General features: G+C 43.8%; 1 protein-coding gene across 5 annotated transcripts in view; it reads left to right on the forward strand.

Annotated features, from left to right (window-relative positions):
- The window catches only part of STS (steroid sulfatase), a 182130-nt gene that overhangs the window by 102672 nt on the left and 57684 nt on the right, over positions 1-21774 (forward strand). For all 5 annotated transcript variants that reach the window (XM_060292964.2, XM_060292962.2, XM_060292965.2 and 2 more), the window contains one exon: positions 10714-10850. In XM_060292964.2, the coding sequence (XP_060148947.1) occupies positions 10714-10850 (137 nt within the window). The remainder of the gene's footprint in view (positions 1-10713; positions 10851-21774) is intronic.

Consider the following 21774-nt stretch of genomic DNA (forward strand, 5'->3'; position numbering starts at 1 on the left):
TAATGTAAACGACTATTGCCCACATTGGAGCAATGCATAAATTGGTCAGTATTAGGGACAGTACTACCACGTGTGTACCATGATGTCATTCACACCCAAACCTTCTCATATACATTATCTGAAGATTCAAAGATTTTAAACATCTAGGTAAAATCATCCTTGGGTAACATCGTCTTCCTGTGTTACAAGAGAGATCTGATTTGCTGAATTGTTATTTTCAGGAATCTAGAGAGAATTGCCTTAATATGGTACCAAAGAATCATAACAGACTGTGACACTATCATATTTATAAAAATTTTTTTCAGGGATCTGAAGACATTTAAATGTGTGTCTCTTTGACTAGAATATCCTGAGAAATTTAGGTAGGGCTGACGAGCTCTGTGAGACATGGATTCAGGGCTACTCAGAAGCAGAAGAAGGAAAACCTCATCCAAGCAATAACGGTGTTTGTGAAGTTTATTCAGATGCTGTTGAATGAAAATTTTCCGATTGAAGCCAGTGCTTTATTTCAGTGTATTGATCTAAAAACCAGTTTTGGGGTACACAGCTCTCCCTGGGTTCACTTGTCAAAGGTGATGAGGAAAATGATTCAAGCTCTCATTTCTAACATTTATATTCTCTCTCTGAGCCTTGTGGATGAAATGATTTATACTCAGACGTTTGTTCTCGAGCTACTGACTTGCGATGTGAAGATACAGATGACAAGGGCATAAGGGGATGGTGCTTTATTGGTTTGTGACTGTCTCAGATGTAGTCTGCTGAACCAAATTTAGGTACGTGCCCGGGATTACAAGCAGGTGTTTCCAAGTTGAGGAGATTGAGGGTGTGGAATATATAACTGTGCACTCCATGATCCCTCACCCTAATTTACTCTTTTAGGGATAGAACTTATCTTGGGAAGATGCTTCTACTATTAGAGACTTAGATAATTAGCTCAACACATGTTCTAAGCTGTACAGTAATTCGAGACAGGTCATCCTAAACACACTTTAATTAGCAAGAAATCCTTGTTGCTCTGACGGGAAAGGGATGACCTGTAGATTTCTTAGAGATACTTAATCCTCCTTATATGCCCTGAATGAAGGGCCCTTCAGTCATTCCAGCTTTCTCCCTGGTCATGACTCTCATCCATGCTTTGTAAAACAGATCCAGCTTGGGTGCCCAGCTAGGGATGTGTTCAAGTTTTAGCAGATACTGGTTAGATATACACCAGGCACTGTGGCTATACACGTATTCTTGGTCACGTTTCATACCTGTCACGTCTTACGTGCTACAAAAGGACCCTGGAAGATGGGTGAAGAGATGTCTTCTTGTGGAGGAATTTGAGGCTCAGAACTTTGGAGTGAGAGCAAAAGCCCCACAGGGAATAGTAGATAGCGGGTTAGAACCCATATCTAACTCTCCGTGAGGGCTCTCCTGAGCGGACCATAACAAGCTTGCTGCCTTCCTTGCCGCCACATATACTCTGCAAACTCACCAGTAAGGTTCGAGTGTGGATTATTTGGAAGGAGACTAGGAAATTCAGTACCCCTTCTCCAGATGGAAGCGTCCGGGTCCCATGCCCCCAAAGGAGAACACACCTGGGAATTCTTAGATAAACTCATGTTCGTAGTACAATCCTTAACCGTGGCGAGGGAGAAGTGGCTGAGTATTCCGAAAAGATAAAGGCTACGTGGTGACGGGTGAATTTAGCAAGTTAATTTTGTTCCCGAGGTAGTTTTTTAGTTCAGGTTGAACTGCATTGAAAAAGGTGCGATGTCAGCGGGTGGAAAGAGGTTCACGTTTCCAATCGTCCTTCATAGAGAGAGGTGAACCCGGGTCATTTCTGCCACGGCAAGAGCCAGATTTGTTGGCCCCTTCCCTCCCTAAAGTCACTGAAACCGGCGTTTCGTTGCTAGAAAAAGCATTTCAGTTGAAAGGAACCACTGTGTGTTTCTCTGCCAGTAAAAACACCCTCACTCTGAAGAAATATTCCAAAGTGATGACTTTATACAAACCCACATAATTTGTATAGTTTAGGGTATCCAGTTACTGGATTCATAAATGCATATGAAATCCACCAGGAGTGTTCTGTTCTCCAGGTCCTGGTTTATGGGAGTTGCATTGACATTACACACAGACACAGACACACACACACACACACGTGTGTGTGTGTGTTTGTAGCTTTAAAGCCTATAATCAAAAGTGAAATCAATGCTAACCATTTTCAGGTAAGCTCATTTTCAGATATTTCTTGTGCTTCATGGAAGTGTCCTTTAGGGTCTACCAGAAAACAAGTCCAAAAGCTGGAGATGACATAGAGTTCTACTTTTCATCGGATTCCCCAGAGTTGTAAGATCCCCTTTTTCTAACTTTACCAAACCCTGATCCCTGACCTCTCCCCACAGGGAAGCCACGTGACATCAGAATTATGGGGAGTATGAGTGACTGCGAGCAGGAACATCCACAGGGAGATGTCCTGCCCTTGGTGGGGAGTCACGGGGAAGAGCCCCCCACCCCAGACCTTTTCTGTAGTCCGCAGTTTTATAGTAAATAAATACGCCTTTGTACAAGCATCGCTTGCGTCATGGTAACGCCCTCAGACCCGTGACAGCTGATAAATGTATCATCGGATACCTGACCTTTTATCCTGTCCTAGTGCTGTCAGCGTTCTGCACACTCGGGGTCCCGAGATGCACTTACAGGGCACCTCCAGCCTAGCCTTTCACCTTGCCAGCGGGGCTGTGGTCTCAGTGGCCGTGATGAATAGCTGTGATTGGACACAAAGCTTCTTTGGAGCAAAGGGATCATTTCATTAGTTTAAGCCAGAAAAGAATAGGGGCGCCATTGACTTTAGTTCTTGGTGAGAAGAGTACATCAGATGAAAGATTAAGGGCAACACACAGGGAGACACGCGCGTACAGGCACGTTCAAAAGTGAAAAGGTTAAATAATCAAAGAACTGTCTTGTTCAGTAAGGGTAGATGCTACTTGATTGGTTTCCTTTTTTTTTTTTTTTAATATTTATTTATTTATGAGGCTGCGCCAGGTCTTAGTTGCAGCATGTGGGCTCTTAGTTGCGGCCTGTATGTGGGATCTAGTGCCGTGACCAGGGATCAAACCTGGGCCCCCTGCATTGGGAACACGGAGTTTTAACCCCTGGACGACCAGGGAAGTCCCTTGGTTCGTCTTCTGCCTTTCATCGGGCAGCAGGACATGAATTTAGGAACGGGGAGTGGTTCTTTGGCCGCGCCCCTCCTTCCAGGCTGAGCTGAGCTGCAGGCGGAATGCGGTCCTGGAGAATGCTCATCTGTAGCCATCCTGGGTCCAGGCCCACGGCATTCCTACCTGAACGGGGTCTGGATAAAGCGCGCTCGGACCTTCCCTTTTTCATCAAACCCCCAGATCTCTTTGGTGCCCCAGGATTATGACCCGAACGGGAATCAGGAGGTGCGAGCTTTGGTACGTCAGGCGTTAAGGCGCAAATACGCCGAGGCCCCGGCTGGCAAGGAGATGCGTGCTGGGCGGGATGAGGCTTGGGGCCCGAGGGAGCCGGATTTGGTGCAGCCCATTCGGATGGCTGACTCCTGAGAGCTCCCGCGAGCTGCTGTCCCGAAGGAGAGCGGGTGGTACTCCCAGCATCCCAACGTTCCAGAGCAATCAGAACTACCGACTTGCGTGTGTGCGGGGGACTATTTCGGGGGATTTTTTTTAAGTTGGACATTTCTCGATTTTTAAAAATATTGGCCTGGTTTTTTAGCATTCGGTCCTGATGTTGAGTGAATTGCTGTGCGCTCCACGTCTTAGAAGGGATCCCCATTATACTCACGTCCCTGGTTCCCTCTGGCGAAGCGTGAGGGTGGTCTGCTCACATCCTGCATGTGCTTCTTTCGTGGGTCCAGGCTGGGAGGGAACCTGTAGAATAGATGACCTATCTTTATATCGGGCATCCACCTACTGACAGAGGTATCCCAGACAGGGCAGATTTCCTGGGATGGGGTAACACAGGCAGTCTTGTTTGTTTCCCTTGGAGGGTCCATTCAAGGGGGCACACCCCCATGCTGTTGTACCCCCATCCTTTTAGGGCACTCCTGAGCACTTGGCATGATTACTCAGCCATACTTCCTCTACCTGCTTCCAGGACAAGTCACGATGACCCCTTCGGCGAGGCAGTCCCCACTCATCGCCCACCTGCATTGTCCCCAGAGATAGTCTATGAGGATCCTTGTGTCCACTTTACTGGGCGGGGGGCCTTCTCCCGAGAGGAAGGGGCTCCGTCTAGAAAGCTGAGAGTGGACAGGGCCTCTCGTCAGTTTGTCGTGAGCCTGTCGTCTTTGCCAGGGACCAAGCATAGACTTGAAGGAGGGGGACACGAGGAGGAAGAAGACAAGAAACAGAAACAGAAGCAGAAGGAGAAGAAGAAGCAGAAACAGAAGTGGAAGCGAAAACAGAAGAAGCAGCAGAAACTGAAGAAGCAGCAGAAGCAGAAACAGAAGTAGTTTGGAAATCCATCTTCTTCCCTAGTGTCAAATCTCCTATTACAACGATTTCCATAGCTTCTTTCCTACTACCTGAAGCATAAAGAAATTTGACTTTTTTTCCTACAGATGTTCAATACCTCCGGGTTAGGATACTTAACAAACGAACGCCAGGTAATTTAAAGCCGGAAGCATCAAAGAGTCTTCCCACCATCTGTTCCGGAATGGGGCGTGTGGCTGACCGCAAGCCCTTTGATTGAAGTCCAGCTGTGCGTGGAGGGTTGAGCCCGATGATGGATGCTGTCTCCAGTCAGGCGTCCTCGCTGTACCCCATCGTGGGTACAAAGCCATATAATCTATAGGAGTCGCACAGAGTCAGAGGCAAGGCTGTGTGTGAAGGATCGTCTCACAGAGAGAGCCCGTCGTGAAGTTTCACAGATGAGGCCATCGTGGGGAAGCTAGGGTGCTTGTGGGGAAGCAGGGGTGCTTGTGGGGAAGCAGGGGTGCTTGTCAGAGCTGGGGGGATGCCAGCATGACTAAAGTCAGGGCAGCATCTCAAATCTCGTTACACAAACCGACTTTCACACCTGGGTATCTATTTCTTTTCCCTCTGTGTTTGTGGGGGGAAAGGTGGCTTTCATGGTTTTCCTGTCTTCGTTTTTATATTGAAGATAGATCTTCGTTTTTCTGTGGTTTTGAAAGTAGCATGTGCTACTTTAAAAAATCAAAGCAGTATAAAAATATAAAGAAGTAGAAAGTTAAAAGTGTTCCCAGGTTTTCCCCCGTCCCAACTAATCGTCATCCTATTAGTGGTATCTTTCAGTTAGCGGTAAAAATCCATATAGTGGGGTTTTTGTTTTAAAAAATGTATTCTGAAGTGTTCAGTGAATCGTTTGGGACCACATGCCGTAGAAAGTGTGCTTTTAAAAGCTCACCAGGTAAGTACACAGGTTACATCTCTGCCATCGTCCACTGCTGTATCTGAATAGCACCCAGGGGACAGTGGCTCAGACACGGGTGCATTTATGGAAAGCGCACGGCAGGAACTTCTGGAATCTCTCTCTCTCTCCAGGAGTGAGTCCTGACCCCTACCAGGTTGAGATTCACTCTCCTTCTCTGTATCCATCCTCTGATGCGCTCCATCGTGGAACTTAAAGCAGCTGAGACCAATTATTGATGGTCTTGTCTGAACTGTGGGCTGCTGATGGCAGGAGCCGGTCCAGCTTAGCTTTATATTTTTAGTGCGTGGAGTCACGTGGGCAGAATAGATGTGAAAGGCCTGGATGGATGAAGGGAACAGCCAGGCATGTCCATCTCTGTGCGTACAGAGTGGTGGTCACACGGACTCCGGCCGGGTGACTGTTGACAGCACTACCTGGTTTATGCCTTCGTCTAATCACCAGCATCTGAGGGGTCTCAGGAGGAATGCACAGACGTCCCTAGCTGCATTCCTGTCATTCCCGACGCTACTCAAATGGGGACACTCGGTGAATAATCAAGGTCAGACTTTGAGAAGAGGAACACGGTATGCAAGACCGTGGCAGACAGAAAAAATAATAATAATAATGCCATAGCCGTCTTCTTGCCTAGGTTTCACTCACGCGTGGACGGGATGTAAATCTTTTTGACTCTGAGATTGGAGTGATTGCAGGTTGCCGGGAAGGTGCAGAGCTGCCTTCTGTATTGGTAACAAATAGAGGGAAGGCATGTAGCAGCTGAAAGTTCTATCTTTTCACACAGCGTGCGAGACAGTGGCAATAAATTTTCAAGAGAGTTGTTTACTGAAGCAGCTAATAAAAAAGGAGCTAAGCAGTTATGGAGAGATCTCCCTCCCGCCAACTTGCTCCAGCGTCATTTAGTTTTCAAGGTCATAGAGAGAAGAGAGACCTGGGCCTTGTGAACGAGGGAGGATGGCCTTTCCTGTGCTCTTGAAGGATAAGGCTGAGCAAGGGTTCCTCCCTCCACACCAACGATCAAGCTGTCAGTCACATCTCAGGATGTGTGCAGGGCAGTAATGATGGGATGTCTGTCCAGCCCACATGCCCGTGCTACACTGATCACACCTCTGTTCCCGGAGGGTAAATCTTCGTGGTTCGGAGTTTGTGCAGCTGGGTACGCTTCCCTAAATGTTCCAGGGTTGGGTTTTGTGTATAAAACCTCATCAGTCTTCTTGGACACCTGGCACCTTGGCTGGTATCTGTCACGGGCAGTCTACTGGATGCCAAAGAGATTATAGAAAAATAATTCTGTACATAGGGGCGTATTTATAATCAACGCATGGATGGCCCTCTCCCCTTCCACCCAGGGTCCCCCTACATTACAAGACAGAAATCACAACCCGTGGTCATTGATTGAGCCCCAAAGGGGTACCTCTTGGACTCAACTCACCTGTTCTTCCTGCCCTCTTTATGAAGGATGTTCGTCTTGGGCTCCCTTGTTTGCTTGTTGCCCCCACTTTATCCTTTGTTTTTTCATCCTCACCTCACGTTTTCAAATGCCTTCGTCTCATGATCCCTGTGATTATAAAATGCCGATAATGTTGGTGGCTGCCTCTTTCCTCAGTTTTCTTATTTTTTTCCCAAGCTGTTGGGCGTGCAGTAGCTCATCCTTCTCTGCCAATCACATCCTGCATTTTTTTTTTTTGTTTTGCGGTACGCGGGCCTCTCACTGCTGTGGCCTCTCCCGTTGCGGAGCACAGGCTCCGGACACGCAGGCTCAGCGGCCATGGCTCACAGGCCCCGCCGCTCCGTGGCATGTGGGATCTTCCTGGACCGGGGCATGAACCCGTGTCCCCTGCATCGGCAGGCGGACTCTCAACTGCGCCACCAGGGAAGCCCACATCCTGCATTTTAAGTTATGACCATGTACATGCTTGGGAAATGGAGTTTTTAAGCTTCCTTGTCTATTTTCCTTAACGGTAAGTCTAAAGATAAATGGGAGAGCAGAGGAGCCTCAGGTGGCAGTGAAATTGTACCCATTCGTAATGTAACTGTCTATTTTGGGACGAGTATGAAGAGTGAGATTTTATGTTCATTTTGGGAAATCCAAGCCAGTTTTTAGCGCCCTAATCTGCTTCTTGAGAAGGAGGTACAGTGTATCCAGTTGTGAGGGAACGTGTGCCCAGAATGACTAGGGTGGAAATTGAATAGGCCTCCTGTGTGGCCAAAGTCCATGGTGTCCCATGGCTTAGTCTCACTTCTTTCAGGGTCTTCAAGGGTATGTACCCTTTGAGGTAGCCAAGGGATGCCTTTGGTACACACGCTCATGCAAATATCATCAGATTGGATGACAGCCCCTGTGCGTCTGTCTGCACGTGAATATCTCTTCTTTTCTTTCTGAGAGGCAACAGTGAGATTTATACAACAGAGGTGGTGGGTTCTAATTCTCCTGCCTTCAAACTCTAGTTACTGAGAGAAGTGGGGCAAGACACTTATAACCTTTTTTTTTTTTTTTTTTTTTTTTTTGCTATCCTAGTTGTGAAATAATAGCAGTATTTCTTCATTTTATACTCTTGTAAAAGAAAAAAAAATGTGACAGAATTCATCTCCCAGCGCTGGAAATATAAAACACTATTCAAGTAATCAACAACAAGTTGCTGAATTTGCTGTTTTCAGAGAACAGGAAGTGCCCGACTCACTCATAGTGTGTTCTTTTGTGTTTATTTTCTGTTGCCAAAAGCAAGCGACCTTGAAAGTGTGATACTCAGTAGATGTGAGCAGTTGACCCACAAGTGCGGTAGGAGCTGAAGGAACCCAAGTTGTATTCACATTAGGAAATTGAAAATGAATTTAGAGGAGTGTCGTCCATTTATTTATTAAAGGTAAAGTTACGGCATTTGTGAGACCCAGTTGTAAATTTGAAGTGGTTTTGGTTATCATGAGGGGTTAGGTTAGTAAGTAAACACATACAAGCAACGTTGCTTGAATTAAATAGATTCTTCCTTTAGAACCTTTGCTCGTTGTTTGAATTAAATAGATTCTTCCTATAGAACTTTTGCTCCGTGGCCAAGATGTCGAACACAGGGTGTGATTCCTCCAAAACAGCCAGAGACTTTTGACTTAGGTTAGAAGTTTGGAGATATAGATCTACATATATAGGTAGACACACACACAGACACGTATGTGTGTGTGTGTGTGTGTATAAAATATTTATACATATATGTGTATATATATTATTTTGTATATATAAAATATATATGCACGTATATATATATATATATTTTTTTTTACATGAACCACGTTGCATTCATGAGTCCCAAGTAGTTCACTAAAGGTCTGGGTGGTACTTTTGAAGCTGAAAGAGCTAATGCAATATTTCATTGAATAACAGAGGTTTACGGAAGCGATGCTACCTGCCAGGCATTGTGCTGGTGCCAGGAATCCACAGATGTAGATGACATGCCCCAGCCTGTGGTCTAGTGGGAGAAGGAGAGCATATAAGTGATCCTTGGGGAGACCAGCAGATGCTTTATCAGAAATTACGTTCATTCACCCGTTAATGCATTCATTCCCTTCTTCATTTGTGCCCTGATAGCCTTCAAAAGGGCACTCACTCAGTATTCCCTTTTAGCCAGAAAGGAATTGCTGATGGTCGCCTGGAATAAGGTATAGGAGAAGGCTATTGCATGAAACTGAAACACAGCAACTGAGTGCATTTCTCAGAGGTCCACTAGATGTCAAGAGGAAGTGATGTGACTAATTGATCCCTTTGAGCAGACTCAGGTGTGAACCCCCAGACCTCCCTACAGTAACCATGCTGCCAGGCAGTTGTCCCAAGGACCACATGTGCACAGTGACTTTTAATGCTCCAGGGACTTACAATGCTCCAGCATCTGTGCTTTCTCAACAGTTCCACCAGACTAGGTTTAGGTGTACTCTGAACTACGAAAAGCTTTTGCAATACCATCCGTCTCTCTCGACTAAAGTACAGATTGAGGCCAGTTCAGAGGATGTTCCATTCAACGTCCAAAATTCAGTATTGACAGTGGAGTGTTCCTGCCAGGAGACTTGTTCTCTAGTAGGAGGTGTGCAACATGGCAGCACACAAAGTTGAACTGGCTTTGAACTGTGGATCTAAGTAGTTGACAACTCAAGATAGTGTCCTTACTAGGTAGGAGCGTGTGCGCACGCGCGTGTGTGTTTTCCAGAAAGAATACAGTTTTGTAGGTGCTTCAATTCATATAAATTTCAGAGAGAGAGGGAAGAATAGAATTCAAGAAAAAAGTAGGTCATTCTCCAATACATTTTTTTTTCTGAGTTGTCTCTTTGGAGAATATCTCAAGAACATAGCACATCAGTCTGCTGAACTGTAGAGGGTACAATGATTACCTATGGAGAGAGACTTGCCATCCCCCAAATAAGAGATTCAGTATTCGGCATCATTCAGTGGTGTTTTCTGAATTTTCAAACTGTATCGTGTAATCATAGGTTGATCCTAATCAGAATGGTGGCCATATCTTCTTTATCCATTCATTCGTTGATGGACACTTAGGTTGCTTCCATGTCTTGGCTATTGTGAATAGTGCTGCTATGAACATACGGGAATGGATGAGGAAGCTGTGGTACATATATACAATGGAATATTACTCAGCCACTAAAAAGAATGAAATAATGCCATTTGCAGCAACATGGATGGACCTGGAGATTATCATACTAAGTGAAGTAAGTCAGAAAAAGACAAATATTATATGATACTGCTTATACATGAAATCTTAAAAAACTGATACAAATGAACTTATTTACAAAACAGAAGCAGACTCACAGACTTAGAGAAAAAACTTATGGTCACCAGTGGGGAAGGGTAGCAGGGAGAGACAGATTGGGAGTTTGGGATTGACACGTACACACTGCCATATTTAAAAGAGATAACCAACAAGGACCTTCTGTATAGCACAGGGAACTCTACTCAGTATCCTGTAATAACCTAAATGGGAAAAGAATTTGAAAAACGACAGATACAGGTATATGGATAACCGAATCACTTTGCTGTATGCCCGAAACTAACACAACGTTGTTAATCAACTATATTCTGATACAAAATAAAAATTTTTGTAAAGTTCACTGCCATTAAGTCGGAGCTGATTTAATTTTCCTCAGTTCGTATGCTGAATCTGATATTATCGTTTGAGACTGAAAATTATACATGCCATCTTTTTTAACCAAGGGAATAAACATTTTCACTTTCAGAATAAAAAACAAGCAAGCGGCAACGGTGGCCAACATGTTTATTTTGCTCTTGGATGTTGGTTTTTTTTTCAGGAACGCTAAGACCCCTTTCCTGCTTGTTCTGGCTTTCCTGCACATGCATACGGCTCTCTTCTCTTCGAAGGACTTTGCCGGCAAAAGTAAACACGGCGCTTATGGAGATGCTGCCGAGGAAATGGATTGGAGTGTCGGTATGTGTCCCTTTATCTTCCAGTCTGTCCTTCAAATGTGACTGAGGCTTTTCCTGCTTCTATCTTACTTCCTCTGAGTTTCCACCTATGTCCCCGTTGCCTTTAGAGACAGCACGTGCTTTTTGTTTTTGTGTTTCAAAAACACTAACTGTGAAAGGTAAGCAGAATACAAAACGCATCTCAGCCCCGAGTCCATGCTTGTGTTTACCAATGGATACAGCAGCAAGAGGAGTCTGGGTCTGTGGGCTGGTGATCAAAGAGATGAACGAAGAAAAGGAATCAAAGCATTAATCCTTATCACCGCTTATTCTTTTAGCAATTCAATGTGCACAACCCCTTGTCTGTAGCGAAGTTCAGCACAAGGTAGATCCGGGAGGCAGAGGCCTCGCCATGGGCTACGGCCTTGGTGAGTCTCCAGGCAGTAGCCCTGGAGTCTTCCTTGGATGCTGTGAGCCCCGCTGTGTTTCCTTCTTCTGCAGCTTGTGTTCTTCTTGCTGCATCTGTGAGGACGGCAGGAATTGCCTTGCTCTCTGTGTCCCTTCTCCCTAAGCAGGTTACCCTATTTCTGAGAAACGTAGCATGTTTTTCAGAGGTACTGGGAAGACTTGCTTCTGAGGTTTCCTTTTTAAACGGTGTCTTGCACATCGACGCGAGATCACGGTGACCGTGCTTTCTTCTGCACAGCTAAGCCGTCTCGGATCTATTCCACAGAGTGTGGAGGAAGCCGGAGTATGTGGGTGAAGCAAAGGGATGGAAAATCAGTGGGTTCTGAACTTTGCATTCAATTCCTATCTATCCCAGAGATGTCTCCTATGGTGACGTTGCTCGCTCCATCTGGACAAAATTGGACAGAATTGAGCAAATGGCACCCGTGAACAGGTTGCTTAAGACTTTTGCATATTTCCTTTCTTTTCCTTTCCTCCCCCCACCCCCCGCCCCTCTTGTTCTTCCTTCCTTTTCTTTTTATGCCCTGGATTGATAGTTTTTTCATCGAGATGTTTTGGAGGTGTTTGAACATGGCCGCAGAGTTTCTTGGTTGGTTTGTATTAAAAGCAAACTGAGCGTGATTTGGTCACCAACGTTGGGAATGACAAGAACAAGTTTTGTTTCATTTAAATCTTCTAAGGAGCACCGTCTTTTGGACAAGATGACTGTACCCTTATTCTAGCTTCTAGCTCTTTCTGTTACTATCTCCGTGAACTTCAGAGATGTCTTAAACCTGTGGGCCTGATGAATTCAGACGAGGTAACTTCCAAGTTTCTTTCTTTTCTAACCTTGTCTGTGATGCTGTCAGATAACAGAAGTGAGCACAGATGCTGAACACGTACTAGGAAAAACAAAACCAGAATAACCTGCCTAATGAGATGCGTAAGAAGAATTCATTATACTTAGGGCTTTGACATACACCCATACAAGCCTGCCTTCTTTCATTTTTCATTCTTAAAACGGTACATGTAAATTAGTATCCATTTTCCACACCGTAGTAGTGTAAATCACTAGAGTACTTCGTAGTGTGAGTCAGTAGAATATTTTATCTCTTTAATGAACATTATATGTTAGCGTAACAGGTTTCGTGTACACCTCTCTGACGTTTGTTGGCTGGCAAGCAAACTCATGCTGGTGTCATCACGCCTACTGATTAATTTTTATTAGAGCAGTACATATGCCTACCCTGACTCATTAAAAAAGTCTACGTTCCAATGTTTTCCTGCTACTGGTCCCTCTTGAATAAAACAGAGAATGTTTTTTAATCTTCGAGATCTGCATTAGACCCTGATATCATATTAATAGATGATTGTGTTCTTTTTTTTGCCAAAAAATAAAAATCCTTCCCTTAAGCCATTACATTCATTTCTCAGGATGTTTCTGTTGTTTTACAAATACCTCTGAGCATTTGGAGGAATAGTCCTTCTTTCCAAAATGAGCCTTTTATTGTCACACAGAAGGGGACTGTAGCACTCTGGATAATTATGTAATAAAATAACATGAGAGTATTGGCTTAAAAAGAAACGCTGCTAGTACCATGGGCCGCTGAGCTACAAGATGTTACCCAGAGAGGGCACGTCTCTGTCCTTTAGCGCATTTTCTTTCTAAGTGTTTGGAGGCAACATCGTTATATGCGGCATAACTTTCCGCACTGTGGGTTTCTCTGTACCTGTAAAGACAAACTCATAAAAAGAACCTTTCTTACTTAATTGTCCGCCACGGCCAGTCTCACCCCATATCATGGTGCTGGATGGCCTTATTCTTACCTGTGCGATCGCTGTAGCTTGTCTTGTTATCATGACTCAGGAAGGACTGACTGCACAGATGTGGTGTAAGGTCTACGCCGTGGAGCTCGCGGTAAAAGCTGGCAGGGGTCGCTGAAATCCTGGAACTCGAATACTGCCATGCAGTTCGAGGGGTGGGCAATGTTCTAATACTCACAGCCACCGCCTACGAAGTGTGTGCCCTGCACCTGGTCTGGGGCTTCACAGGTGTCCCCTCCCTTCGTGCTGTCAACAATCAGGGCAGCATTCCTGCTGCGTCAGAGTGGTTTGCAGTCGACGGTAAGTCACAGGGAAAGAGCCGGTTCCTTCATTCATCACCTCTAGTAGATGCCATTTGTGTGCCTAACATTGTTTTTTTTTTTGAGGGAGAATGCAATGATGGTGAGACCTTGGCTTAAGAGAATTTAGGGGCTCCTAAGGGATTTAAGATTCTTCCAGTTGATCTTGTAATAGCCCAGAGCAGAAAGGAATGAATGAGTGTCCCGAGGGAGGTGCAGATAACGCTCGAGTGGTTTCGAAGGGGAAGGGTCTCCGTATGTGACCAGTGGCCGGCCTCACCATTTCAGCAGGGCACACTTACGGGTGAAGCCTTTGGGCAGTCGGGGCTCTATTGCCGAGTCTGATTTTCAGCTTCTCAAGCAGCAGAGCTTTGGGGGAGGAACAAATGGGTAAAATCAAGTGTTTTCCAATGCACTCCACGTATTTTTTCTTTGGGGGGAGGGGGGCGGGTGCGTGTCATTTTATCTGTTGTAATGACATCTACCAGAGACCTGTGCATGGGTGGGGGGCAGAGGGAGCGGGTGGAGGGATGGAAGTGGTTCCCGCCAGTGGTGTGTTATCTGTGACGTGTCCCCGTTACAGCGCTCACAGGGGCTCAGGTGGAATTTGCCTGCGATGGGCTTTAATTTTGCTCAGGATGAGACTGGCAAATTCTGTAACCTACAAAGAGAATGCAAGTTGAATGCAAGTTGAGAACAATGAGGTGAACATAAAAATAAATCTCTGACTTCAAACCTTTCAATTAAAAAAAAATCCCTGCCACTTCTAAGGGTTGAGACCCCGTGGCTTACGTGAGATTCTTTCTTTCTACCAAAAACACTAAGTCTTTTGCTTACGTGGAAGGAACACCAACCTTCTTAGTGGGACCCCGGAAGTCTTCAGGCGTTTGGTTGTCAATTGCTTTGGGTCTGTGATCCGGCATCCCTACGGGCCGTGTCTGATAAGGCAACCTCAGTTTCTCCAGCTAGTGATTCTCCCGTTGGGGCTCTGGGCAGCACCACTGTCTGTGGGTACAGGAATGGAACAGTGAACCCAGCGGAAGGAAAAATAATGGATGAATTCATGAAAGGCGAGCCGGGGGGATGGTACAGAATGAATCCTTTTCCATACCTGCCGTGTGGTAAGCCATGTGCCACAGAGCTTTCTTGGCCACACGTCAAATCTGTCTTGACAAATGGAGAATACATTGGAAAGCCTCATTTAGCAGGAGATCAGGATGGTCCCAAGAACCTCGAGAAACCCAAGGAAACTCTGAAAATAAGAAGGCTTAGGGATTGGTCCAAGTCCCTCAAACATACAGCAGAATTCTAACCAGCGTTTGGCTTATGGGACATAGGTCTAAGGAATGATCCATTTAAAAACGGACTGCTTCTAAAACTCTTGGATTAAAATAGTTGTTGGAGTCTGAAATGCATTGTACGGTGAATAACCCCTCAGTGACAGGTGCATTTACTCAGGCAAAAGTGCTCTGGTTGAGTTTCTGTAGAAGACATCTTCTTTAGAATGCTATAGACCAGGCCCATAGTAGGTACCCAGTAAGTAATTTTTCAAGGTCAACCCACGGGGAGCAGGTGCCTGTAAGTTGTAAGGCCCTGACTGTGGTGCTGGAATTGCTAGGAAAGCATGGCTTTTTCTTACACATGTGGATACTGGTCCAAAACGTGTGGCAGTGGATTCGATGACTTTGCAAGAATATTAAAAGCAGTCGAGCACCGTGTGACTCAAGTTGTATCTCCATCTTAATCCAGGATAAAAGGTTCAAAATCCACCTCCCTGTTTCTAGTTCTCGAGAACTAACGTTGCAATGTCGATATTCTTCGTCCTTCTTCTGTTCCATAGAGAGTGTCATCTGAGCTGTAAGCTTGTGTGTTTCGCTTGGGATTCAATACATCACTTTTCCATCTTGAATTTTTAAAATGCTCTCATTCTTGATAAATGAGACCTTCTTTAAAACGTGAAAATCTGTACTCAGCCGTAAAAAGGAACAGAATTGGGTCATTTGTAGAGACATGGATGGACCTAGAGACGGTCATACAGAATGAAGTAAGTCAGAAAGAGAAAAACAAATATCATATATTAATGCATATCTGTGGAGTCTAGAAAAATGGTACAGATGAACCTATTTGCAGGGCAAGAATAGGGACGCAGACATAGAGAACAAATGTATGGACACCAAGGGGGGAAGGGTGGGGTGGGATGACTTGGGAGATTGGGATTGACATATATACACTACTATGTATAAAATAGATCACTAATGAGAACCTACTGTATAGCACAGGGAACTCTACTCAGTGCTCTGAGGTGACCTAAATGAGAAGGAAATCCAAAAAAGAGGTGACATTTGTAAACGTAGAGCTGATTCACTTTGCTGTACAGTAGAAACGAACACAACATTGTAAAGCAGCTCTACTCCAATGTAAAAAAAAGTGAAAATCATGTGTTTGTTTCTGAGGCATCCTGAAAATGGAAGGGCAGGTAGGGATTCAAAGGAAGGGCAAAACAGGAGGAATCCCCAAAAGAACAACGAAAGAACAGCCAGAGGATGAGAATAACGACGAGGAGAAGTAGGGTCATGGCACTCAGGGGTGAGGAGCATCTCAAGGAAGGAGGATTAGCGCCAACCAGGACTTCTGAGACATCACGTAAGGAAGAGGTGAAAAGGCAGCAGTGCATTCAGCGACCGTGAACTTCAGGATTGCATCAGACTGCAAAGCGAGGGATCTTTGAGGAGCTGGCGGTCAATGAGGTTGGATATCCCTTTTCTTTTAGCTGAAGTATAGTTGAGTTACAATGTTGTGTTAGTTTCATGGGTATTCCTTTTGAAGAAGCACAGAGGAACTCGAACACAGGGATGACTTATCAGACTGTGTCTAGCTCAGCTGTTTGGAGACTGTGATCTGAGTGTTGGCATCCCTATGTGGGGACTGAGTGATTTGCAGTCCGATGCAGGGGCAGAGAGAAGGGTCAAGGAGTTGACGGATGACTGAGATTTTGCCGGGGTATACCACAAAACACGACTGGACGTGAGAGTCGGGTGGTCGTCAGGAGAGCGACTGGGCTGGCAGAGTAGGGGAGGGGAAGGGAGAAGGAAGGGGACTGGTGGCTTGGGAGGTGACAGGTTGGAGGTCCAAATCGGATGGTAGGAAAGGTGTTGGCAGGCTAGGACAAGGTGAAAGTGTTTACATTTCAGGAGTAGGACAATTCCAGCTGTTCCCAGATCCATGGCATGTATTTAGTTGTTTTTTGGCCACACAGCATGGCATTCGGGATCTTAGTTCCCCGACCAGGGATGGAACCCATGCCCCCTGCAGTGGAAACGCGGAGTCTTGACCACTGGACCACCAGGGAGGCACCTGCAGCATGTATTTAGGATGACGAGTGACAGACTGGGATGCAGTCGTCTCACGTCAAGAGATGAAGTAACTGGGAAGCCAGGGTGTTCAGCGGGCACCTTTGGGGTGACAGGGATACACCATAGATGGGGACCTTGGCACTTTAGGGCTGGGTGGGGGGCTGGAGGGCTAACGGTGGACTTTACAGGGAGAAATGCCGAGTCATTAGGGACCACGTGTTCAGGAGCTGAACTTCCAGTTTCATGAGTTAGACAGTCACAATCGAGACTTGGAAATTATTTCAGGGCTGGGTCACCCGTGGAAGGTCCCAGTTTTTAAGAGGTTTCAGGGAGGAACAGGGGTGGTCCATGTGCTCTAAAAGCTCCCAGCCCTGTGCAGCAAAGCCGCATCTGTCAACTCAGGGACGTAGAGGCGGTACTGAGAGCTGGGGGCTCGAAACACGTGGATCGTTGTTACTTTGTAGCCTTTGGGCCCAAGGTCGTGAGCAGTGCTGGGGGTGCACTTTGAGGTCGTAGGAACCAGAACGTGGAGCGTTCCGTCATAAAACTCTTAAGCTTCTGAAGGAAAGCACGTGTATTGCCCAGTCTTCTGCAGCGGAGGTTGGAGGTGGTGGGAATTCTTAAATGTGTTTTTTTTTTTTTTAATTTGCATTTTGTTTTAAAATACGCTCTGCATGAAGGAATGCTCAACGTAGCTAATTATTAGAGAAATTCAAATAACCACAATGAGTCAGAATGGCCATCTGGCCATCGTCAGAAAGTCTATAAATGGTGGAGAGGGTGTGCAGAAAAGGGAACCCTCCTATACTGTTGGTGGGAATGTAAATTAGTGCAGCCACTGTGGAGAACAGTGTGGAGGCTCCTTAAAAAACTAAAACTAGTTTTTGCCATATGATCCAGCCATCCCACTCCTGAGTATATGTCCAGAGAAAATCGTAATTCGAAAAGGCACATGTACCCCTGTGTTCATTGCAGCACTATTTACAGTAGCCAGGATGTGGAAACAACCTAAATGTCCATCGACAGATGAATGGATAAGGAACATGTGGTACATGTATACAATGGAATATTACTCAGCCATAAAAAAGAATGAAATAGTGCCATTTGCAGGAACATGGATGGACCTAGAGATGACCACACTAAGTGAAGTAAGTCAGGCAGAGAAAGACAAGTATTATATGGTACCACTTATGTGTGGAATCTAAAAACTAAATGAATTTATGTACAAAAGAGAAACAGACTCACAGACGTAGAAGACAAACTATGGTTATCAAAGGGGAAAGGGTCGGGGGAAGGATAAACTAGGACAAACTTAAAGGAAAAGATTGCTAGATTTAATGACAAAATCTATTATTTCCTGATGTCAAAAGAAGAAGCTAGCCAGACCAAAATCGATTAAAAAGCCTTTGTGACATCTATGTAAAATGAAAAGAAAATCTATGTGATACAGAAAGAGCTCATACAAAGAAATTGAGAAAAAAGATAAGTATCAGAAGAAATGAGTTGTACCCATTTGTAGTATCAGCTCACCACAAATTGCTAGCATTATGATTTCCAAAAAATAAAACCACCCCCCCAAAAAAAACTTTGTTAATGCGTGAAAGAGGGCATCTTATTTTTTTATTTTTTAAATTTTTGTATTGAAGTACAGTTGAAGTAAAATATTGTTACAGGTGTACAGTATAGTGATTCACCACTTTTAATGTTATACTCCACTTACAGTTATTATAAAATATTGGCTATATTCCCTGTGTTGTTCATTCTTATAGCTTATTTTATACCTAATAGTTTGTACCAAAAGAGGGCAACTTTTTTGAAAGTTACATATGCCGTCCCGTATTGATTCCTAAAGAGGTCCGTTTTCTTTCTTTTTTTAATCAAACAACAAAAATACCGTTGTCGTTTATCAAGTGGGGTCAGTACATTTTCACAAGCCCCATCCTCCAAGGATGACATGGTAAGGAGCTCCAGCAGCTGAATTTTTCACGAAGTCGCCTCTGCTAACCATACTTCTGAGTTTAGCTTACAAAGTGTATTTTAAATATTCAGCCAACACTTCTTCTGAATCCCAAGCCATCAGTGACACAATTATTAAAACTCAACTCAAGCAACAAACTGGATCTTATTTTCTCACTGGTGCTTTCCTTCATTGAAAATTTCCTTTTGGAATTTTGAAAAAATTTTAAGTCGTCTGGGAGACAGAGCGAGTGTATGTGTGTATGTGTGTGTTTATACTTGTCCTTTTGCATTTTCTCTTCAACTGCATCCTTAATAACACACCTTTAAAAATGCATGAGTTTGTAAAATTTGCTTAATTCAATAACTTCCGTGAGATGCTAATTCCCCAAAGTAGAAATTGAATTTTTTAAAAGGGAAATGCACCAGTTTATTCCAGACTATCAAATCTTAGCTATATGCTTGGGACGGCAGTTTAGCTCTGAATCAGATGAATTATGACCTCCAGTGCTATCACCGTAATCCCTGGTTACCGAGATAATCAGGAAACAGAGCCTGCAGACAGCGTCATCCCTGGGACTTTTGATAGGGTCTGGTATTACAAAAACCTCTGCCTAATGAACAGATTTTTCATTCAAGCAGATCTAGACAGGAGAGAAATGAAATCTTTTCCATTGCAGACCACTGTTTACCTGAATGCAAGATACATAACGAAGTTTTGAAACTTGAAGAAAACATTGAACAGGAAATGATGACAACCTGTACGTGTAAAGGAGTGACTAATACAGACCCACCTACACATCCTTCTCTTTCCACGATTGTCAAATCTATTTAATAAAAAGACAGAATTAAAAAAAAAAACTACTATGCTCAATTAACAAAGATAGACAATAAGTTTCAGGACATGTACCAAAAAGTTAAGAAGATGTGCTGTTAAGCTGTTTGGGAGAGCTCACTGTGAACTTTCAAAATGCAGGGCTTCTGCAAATAGTATATGGGGTATTGTTACTGGAATATACATTTATTTTTTAAATTTTATTGAAGTAGAGTTGATTTACAATGCTGTGTTAATTTCTGCTGTACAGCAAAGTGACTCAGTTATGCATATATATATATATTCTTTTTCATATTCTTTTCCGTGATGGTTTATCATAGGATATTGAATATAGTTCCCTGTTCTGTGCTCTACAGTAGGACCTTGTTATCTATCCTATATATATATATATATATAATAGTTTGCACCTGCTAATCCCAACCTCCCAAGCCATCCCTCCCCCACCCCACTCCCCCTTGGCAACCACAAGTCTGTGTGTCTGTGAGTCTGTTTCTGTTTTGTAGATAAGTTCATTTGTGTCATATTTTAGATTCCAGATATAAGTGACATCATATGGTGTTTGTCTTTCTCTGTCTGACTTACTTCACTTCGTATGATCATCTCTAGGTCTAGCCATGTTGCTGCAAATGGCATTATTTCATTCTTTTTGATGGCTGAGTAATATGGAATATATGTTTATTGAGGTTCATACTCCTTGCAGCCTTGAAGGAAATGAATTTACGATACATGAAAATCAAATCTCTTATGCCAAGATTTCCCATTGTTGACAATTTCTGAAGTGTATGTTTCAGGAGTTCTTTGTGAATGACAGAGCATGGGTTGGCGGACACAGTGGGTGTGAAAGATCGCTGACCAGCCCAGAATCATGCTTTCTTCTGTGCCGCTACTTTGGGTCAGTTTTCTATTCCTGCAGGGGCTGTCGTGTATCAGGATGAGGTCACCCTTTAGTTCTGGACTCCACAGAATTCAGGAGCAGAGTTCTGAGGGCCCTGTCTACCTGCATCTCATATACCCTTTTGTAAGAGAAAAAAAGTTTTTAAATTGTTGTCAGTGTCATCTGTATTTTTTTTTAAGTTGAATGTTCTCCTCACTAGATGTAACGCTTTTTCTGATGTCCAACGTCATCCATGTTATGCAAAACCAAGTAATGCAGACACAAGCAAGAGAAGGGGATTGCCCCGTGTGACCCCACCCCTATTAGGTAACCTCGTTCATGGATCACTCCATAGCTTTCCTGTCTTATATGTTGCCAGTGCTATATAAGACTAAGATGCAATCCTTATTATTGAGAGTGTCTTATACAAACTCTATACACTGTTTTGCAACTTTCATTTTCCACTTACCTATATATACTTAGGCATTTTTCAATATCAGCATTTCAATCTTGATGTCCTCGCTCTTAGACTATGGTTTACTTAATCAATCCGCTGGGAGGGACATCTGAGTTCCCACCAAATTTTTGTTTTTCTGTTTCAAGCAATGCTGTCATGATTATTCTTCTCTGTATGTCTAGATGAACTTGTTGGAGCATTTTTTTAAAGAAAAAATTCCCAAAATTAAAATGCTGGATCAAAGAGTCTTTAAAAATTGAGTGTTAGTAGCGACTGAGTAAAATGTCTTACCCTTGTTTTTCCTGCAACAGTGGGACACCCACTGAGGATCTATGAGAATGCTAATTTCCTCATAATCGTACCAACTCTAGAATTATGATTCTAACAGTGTGATTCTGAAAGTATTGGGTTGGCCAGAAAGTTCGCTGGGGTTTTCCCATAACATCTTATGGAAACCCGAACGAACTTTCTGGCCAACCCAATATTTTTACTTGTAAATTTGTCAGGTGGAAAATACTCTTTCACTACTTAAATTTCCCTTTCTGCTGCATGTGAAGTTGAGACTACATTTTACTCCAGGGTTGTATTTTTTTCTCCTAAGAATCCCCTGTTCATATTTTTTGGCCACTTTTCTGTTGGATTGTGGGTCTTCTTCTTGTTGATTTGTATAGGCTTTTTACATATTAAGGACATGAATATTTTACTTGTATGTTGCAAATATTTTTCCTGCTTTTTTGTTTGTAGTTTCATTTTATTTATAGAGTCTTTTGTGATGAACTCCCATGGTCAGATTTGACTGCCTTTCTTTCATGACTTTGGAGATTGATAACTGGCTAAAAAGGGCTTTCTCTACCCACCAAATTATATAGCATTTGTCTTATATTTCCTCCCATTATGTTTA

Source organism: Globicephala melas, chromosome X (genome assembly GCF_963455315.2).
Source record: "Globicephala melas chromosome X, mGloMel1.2, whole genome shotgun sequence".
Taxonomy (NCBI): Eukaryota; Metazoa; Chordata; class Mammalia; order Artiodactyla; family Delphinidae; genus Globicephala; species Globicephala melas.